A 5,128-nucleotide genomic window follows, 5' to 3' on the forward strand; every position below is an offset into this window, starting at 1 on the left:
GGTGGTGGTGGTGGTGGCGGGCATGGAGGTGGCCCTGGGGTGGTCCTGGGGGCAGGAAAGAATTGAAACCAATCATTTCCTGATTGAATATGGACTCAGAGGCCACCCTGTGAGGGCCATCGGGGAAGCCCTGGGTGAGAACCTGCTGCCAGCTCCCCCGGCTTTCCCCCTGCGAGAGTCCTGGGCCGGGAAGAGGGGTGCCTGCCCCGCAGAGCGGACAGGAGGCTTTCTAGGTGAGGCGAGGCCTGGCCGGGCCTGGAGTGAGCTGACCCAGAGAAGGGAAGGCTGCGGTCAGCGGGGCCTGGAGGTGGAGGTGTGCTTTGTTGTAAGTGCACGTCTGAGAAAAAGCCTGGCATCTGAGGCAGGGCTTGGCGCCCACGGACTCAGGCCGTCAGCCCCTGCTCCTGTCCCGGCTGTGCTAGCCCAGCCTTCCTGTTTGCAGGCCGGGCCGCTGCAGGGCCCAGGAGTTCTGCCCTGTCCTTTGTGCACGGGCCAGGCTGGCCCAGGGAGGTGCTAAAGCCTCATCCCACAGGGGGCAGCAGCGGGGCCCTCAGTCCAGAGGCAGACAGTGCCAGCCAGGCAGGTGTCGCCCTGCGAGCACTTCAGTGGTAGGCTGGGCCAGCCTGGGAGGGCCAGAGATGCCCGGGAGGGGCCTTGAGCCAAGCCTCTTGCACTCATTGAGGAATCTATTAACGAGTGGAGAAAATCACTTCCCGTGAGCTCTAACAGTGAAGGAGTGTAACAGTGTCTATATGGAACAGCCTAGCCATAGGGAAGGCTTCAGGTGTGGTGTGATCCAGGGGTCTGCAGTGTGGTCTAAGCTACGACTACACTTCACTGTCATTCTCTCGGCTTCTGCCCATGTGGCTTTGTCCTAAGCCCAGTTTCCCTGGGGTTCTGAGGCGAGATGACCAGCCTAGTGGTTGAGCCTATGTTCAAATCCTGCCTCCAGCACTTACCGGCCAGATGTGCTTTCACTGAGAGCCTTGCTCTCCTCATTGGTAATGGGGCGGTCGTGGTATCTGCTTCATGGGGCTGTTGGAAGGACAGACCCTCGAGCAGGTAAGGCAGTTGGCGCCCACCTGGCCACACGTGCACTCAGTATTAACTAGGTACGTGCAGCCTGTCCTCCGAGGTCACGGAGCCCGGGAGCAATCCCAGCTATGCCCTGGCTACACTGTCTTACACGCTACGCTGGTCCCCAGCTCAGCTACCTCAGGGTCCCTAGAGATGGGCCGGGCCGTCATCCAACTGAGGAAAAGATGAGACCCTTTTAGGAAGGGAGAGGGGCATGGGTGGTAACAGGAAGTGCCCAGGAAGCCTGGGAAGGTGGGCAGAGTTGGGACTTTGTCCTCTGTGCCCGGCCGGGGAAGTGTGCGCAGCTGAGACACTGAGGTCCGCAGCTAGAGTCACGTGGGAGGCCCGGGTTCCATCCCAGTCCACCCTGGAGGCCAGTGGTGGCGTGCACCTGCCATCCCAGTGACCCAGAGGGCTGAGGCAGGGGGATGGCGAGTTCTCAGCTGGCCTGGGTGACACAGTGACCCGGAAATGGCTGGGTGTGGGGGTGTGCACCTGTGGCCCAGCTAGGAGGCTGAGGCAGGAGGACCTACAGAGGAAGATCTAGTCTTTTTGTTTTTTTTGATTGTCCTAAACGTCCAGCGTCTTAACCACCAAGCCACCTGCTGCTCCCACAAACATTTCTTATGTTAGTGGTAATGGTGCTGAGGAGTATTGTGCTTGAATTTTACAAACATTTCTTAGATTAGTGGTCATGGTGGAGCTGGAGAGTATTAGGCCTTCTCCAAGCTGCAGGGCGAGAACCACCAGTGATGGTGGAACTTGTGGCCCTTCCCAAGGCCACGGCTCTTGCAGCCTGCAGATGTCCGCCCACGCACCTCCCCGGGTTTGTGGACTGGTCTGGAAATCCACTGGGCGTCAGGGTTTCTTCCGACAGCCTTATGGAATGGATCAATGAGGATAGCCTCAGAGAATTTGTCTGTGGAACCTCCGCCCACCCAGCAAGAACTCAGGACTCTAAGACCCCACAGGGGCATCCAGCTCGCTCCTCTGCAGCAGGCTGGAGGCTCCGAGCAAACTGGAGCTGGTTAGCACCATGACGGACAGGCTTGCTACAGGTTGGGCCCTTGGGGACTGGGTGTTTGCGGCCTCCACGCCCCACACGAATCCTGTATATCACATAACCTTGCTTGACCTTGTACCCCAGTCTGCACGCTTTATCCGGCCAGGTGGGGCGGGGTGCCCAGGGCAGTGCCGAGAGCGGGCGGTACTGCCCAGCGGACCCTCCTGAGAAAGCGCATCTCAGCAGACTGCTGCTTCCACCACAGCTCCTGGATGTACTTGGTCACGCCTATCCGGCTTACCGGACGGCTGCCGCCAGACGGAGAGGAGAGAACCTTTCTCCCCAAGATCTTGTCTTAAAGAGCACGAGCTGTGAGCGGAGCGGCCCTGGACGTGCAGCCTCCACAGCTGGGCCTTCCTGGGCCTTCCCGGTCAGGCCTGCGGAGTCAGTGCACTGCGCTCACAGCACACCGAGTGCTGGGCGCTGGGGCTGGAGCGAGCAGGCGGGGGCCACCCGGGAGCTCCGAGAGCCCAGACGCTGAGGCCGGTCATCCCGGACATAGGGTGGGGCACTCGGTCAGGAAGAGAGGCCGGCGTAATGACCGAAGCTCTGTGACCCGGCCTGGTGACGGCATGGAGAAAGCGCCCCCCTGGTTTTGATCTCACTTTCCTTCAGCTTGAAAAGCTAGCATATCACTGAGCTTTCGTTCCTGTTTTATAATTTTAATTTAATTGATCTATTTTTAAATCTGCTGTCGGAAAGCAAGCTGCCAGACCCAGGGCTTGAACTGCTGTTGGCCATGTGGGAGCCCAGCAGCTCAACCACCACACCACCTGCCGGCCCCACTCACTGAGCCTTCTTAGTAGTACTCACCAGGCTCCAGGCGCGATTCTAGGGCATTACGCCAAACTCACCAAACCTGGCAGGAATCGGCGAGGGGAGAATTTATGACCACGTCTGTGAAGAAACTTGCTCCGGGTCACGGGACCAGGAGGCAGCAGAACCGGGGTTTTATTTCCAGAAAATCGGATTTCAGAGTCGTTATTCCTTACACCTGGAGGAACAAATTCTTTGCTTCCCCAAAACAAAGGGTGTGCAGAAACAGGCGCCTACTGTTTGTAATCCGTGTGGGGACTGCAGTCAGGGCCGGGCGGGGCACAGCGCTAATGCGACTGGACCCGTGTGGGGAGGGGCCGGGGCTGTGCACGGGACCTCCCTGAGCACGCAGGGTGTGCATGTATGCCCTGATCCCCCCGTTTCCCCCCCGGCCGAGGCTGGGGTGGGTTATGGGGGGGGTGCATCTCTCTCTCTCACATGGAAGAAATAAATAAGTACATTTCTTAAAAAAAAAAAATAAATAAGTATAGAAACAGCAGGTGGCACGGAGGTTAAGGTAGCTGGGTCCCACGCACAAGAAATCCTGGACCCAGCGCCTTGAAAGTCAGCTGTGTGCGCGTGCCCAAATTCCCGAGAGGAAAATGAAGAAGGGGTGTGGCGCGGCCATCCCCCGGGGGTGATTTCTCGCTTGCCCTCCCTCTCTCTCTCAGACACGCTCTCTCTGTCTCTCTCTGGCAAGCACACACCCTACAGCAAAGCTAAAAGAAAGGAAGTATGAATATAGACACAAGGTCACGGCCAAAGGGCTCCCCGCTTCCTTGTTCAGCATCCTCATCGAGAGGCAGAGAGGGAGTCTCGGCTCCGCGGTGCCCGTGGGAATCCCGACTAGACCTCAGAGCCCGCAGTAAGGCCTGGGGCTGTTTGGAGGGTGGGGCGGCGTGGATGAAGTATTAGCTGAGCGAGCTCAGTCAGGACCACGGTCAGCGCTCCCTGCATTTCCCTGTCCTTTCCTGCCTTGGGCCAGGAGCCATGCACCCGCCACCTCTGCCTAGCTCCCAACCTTCTCATCACTCCAGTGCGCCAGTTCCCGGTCCCCACCGCCTGCTTCCGGAGCCCCGTGGCAACCTTGAACCTATTTTCTGTCTCTGTGGATGTGTCTGTCCTGACACTTCACACCAACGGAGTCATGCACTATCAGGCCCTTTGCGCCTGGCTTCTCTAACCAAGCACCGTGTTGGGCAGGCTTGTCCAAGTTGTGCTACATGTCAGAACCCCGTTCTTTTTGACGGCTGAGTAATATTCCACGGTACAGATGTGCATGTCGTTCATTCATCAGTAGTGGATGGGCAGGTGATGGGAAGCGAGGTTGTTTCCACGTGTGTCTATTATGCGTAATGCTGCTGTCCACAGCCCCGTTTCGGTTTTTGTGTGCACTTCTGCGTTCAGGTCTTTGGGGCATGTACCCAGGAGCCGAATGGCTGGTGTGGTTTTCCTATGTGTAATGCAGTGCGGAGCTGCCAGGCCGCTTTCTGCAGCGGCTGCGCCATTGCTGCATTCTCGGCAGCGACACACAAGGTCCCAATGGCTCCTCCTCTCCTCTGCCCTTTCAGTCCTCCTGTCGGGCCAGCAGGAACACAGTGAGCGGCTACTTCCTGGCCGGCCGGGACATGACCTGGTGGCTGGTGAGTGACCCCGACGTCTCACACCCCTCTTTTGTCTCTGGGGCTGCGTCTGACCTCCAGATCGCTAGTACCCGCATCTCTGAGGTCCCCTCGCGCGTCTTCCTCGTCCATGGTCTCTGAGTGCCCAGGCCGCTCAGTGGGGCAGGCCCGAGGCTGACAGGAGGTCCCTGAGGGAGTAAAGGGCGGGCGCGTTGGTGCCTCTGGGCCGTACGCCTTAGCTGTGCAGCTCCTGCAGGCTCATCCCCTTGCGCCCTGAGCCCGGCTCCTCCGGGGAGGGTGAGGCCCCGCGCAGGTGTGTGAGGACTGAGGGGCTGTTGCCGGGCCCGGGCTCACGTGTCTCCTTCTTTCTCCTCAGATTGGAGCCTCCCTCTTTGCCAGCAGTGAAGGCTCTGGCCTCTTCATCGGGCTGGCGGGCTCGGGCGCGGCTGGAGGCCTGGCGGTGGCAGGTTTCGAGTGGAATGTGAGCCCAGAGGGTGGGCACGGCCTGGGGCGGCTGGGGGAGACCGTGGAGAGACCCGTGCCGCCGCTT

General features: G+C 59.4%; 1 protein-coding gene across 1 annotated transcript in view; it reads left to right on the plus strand.

The window, feature by feature from the left end:
* SLC5A10 (solute carrier family 5 member 10) overlaps positions 1 to 5,128 on the plus strand; it is a 31,159-nt gene that overhangs the window by 4,711 nt on the left and 21,320 nt on the right. Inside the window, exons 2-3 of the mRNA XM_027773705.1 lie at positions 4,528 to 4,599; positions 4,955 to 5,059. Coding sequence (XP_027629506.1) covers positions 4,528 to 4,599; positions 4,955 to 5,059 — 177 coding nt within the window. The remainder of the gene's footprint in view (positions 1 to 4,527; positions 4,600 to 4,954; positions 5,060 to 5,128) is intronic.

This window comes from Tupaia chinensis, unplaced genomic scaffold, assembly GCF_000334495.1.
Source record: "Tupaia chinensis unplaced genomic scaffold, TupChi_1.0 Scaffold000365_1, whole genome shotgun sequence".
NCBI classification, from domain to species: Eukaryota; Metazoa; Chordata; class Mammalia; order Scandentia; family Tupaiidae; genus Tupaia; species Tupaia belangeri.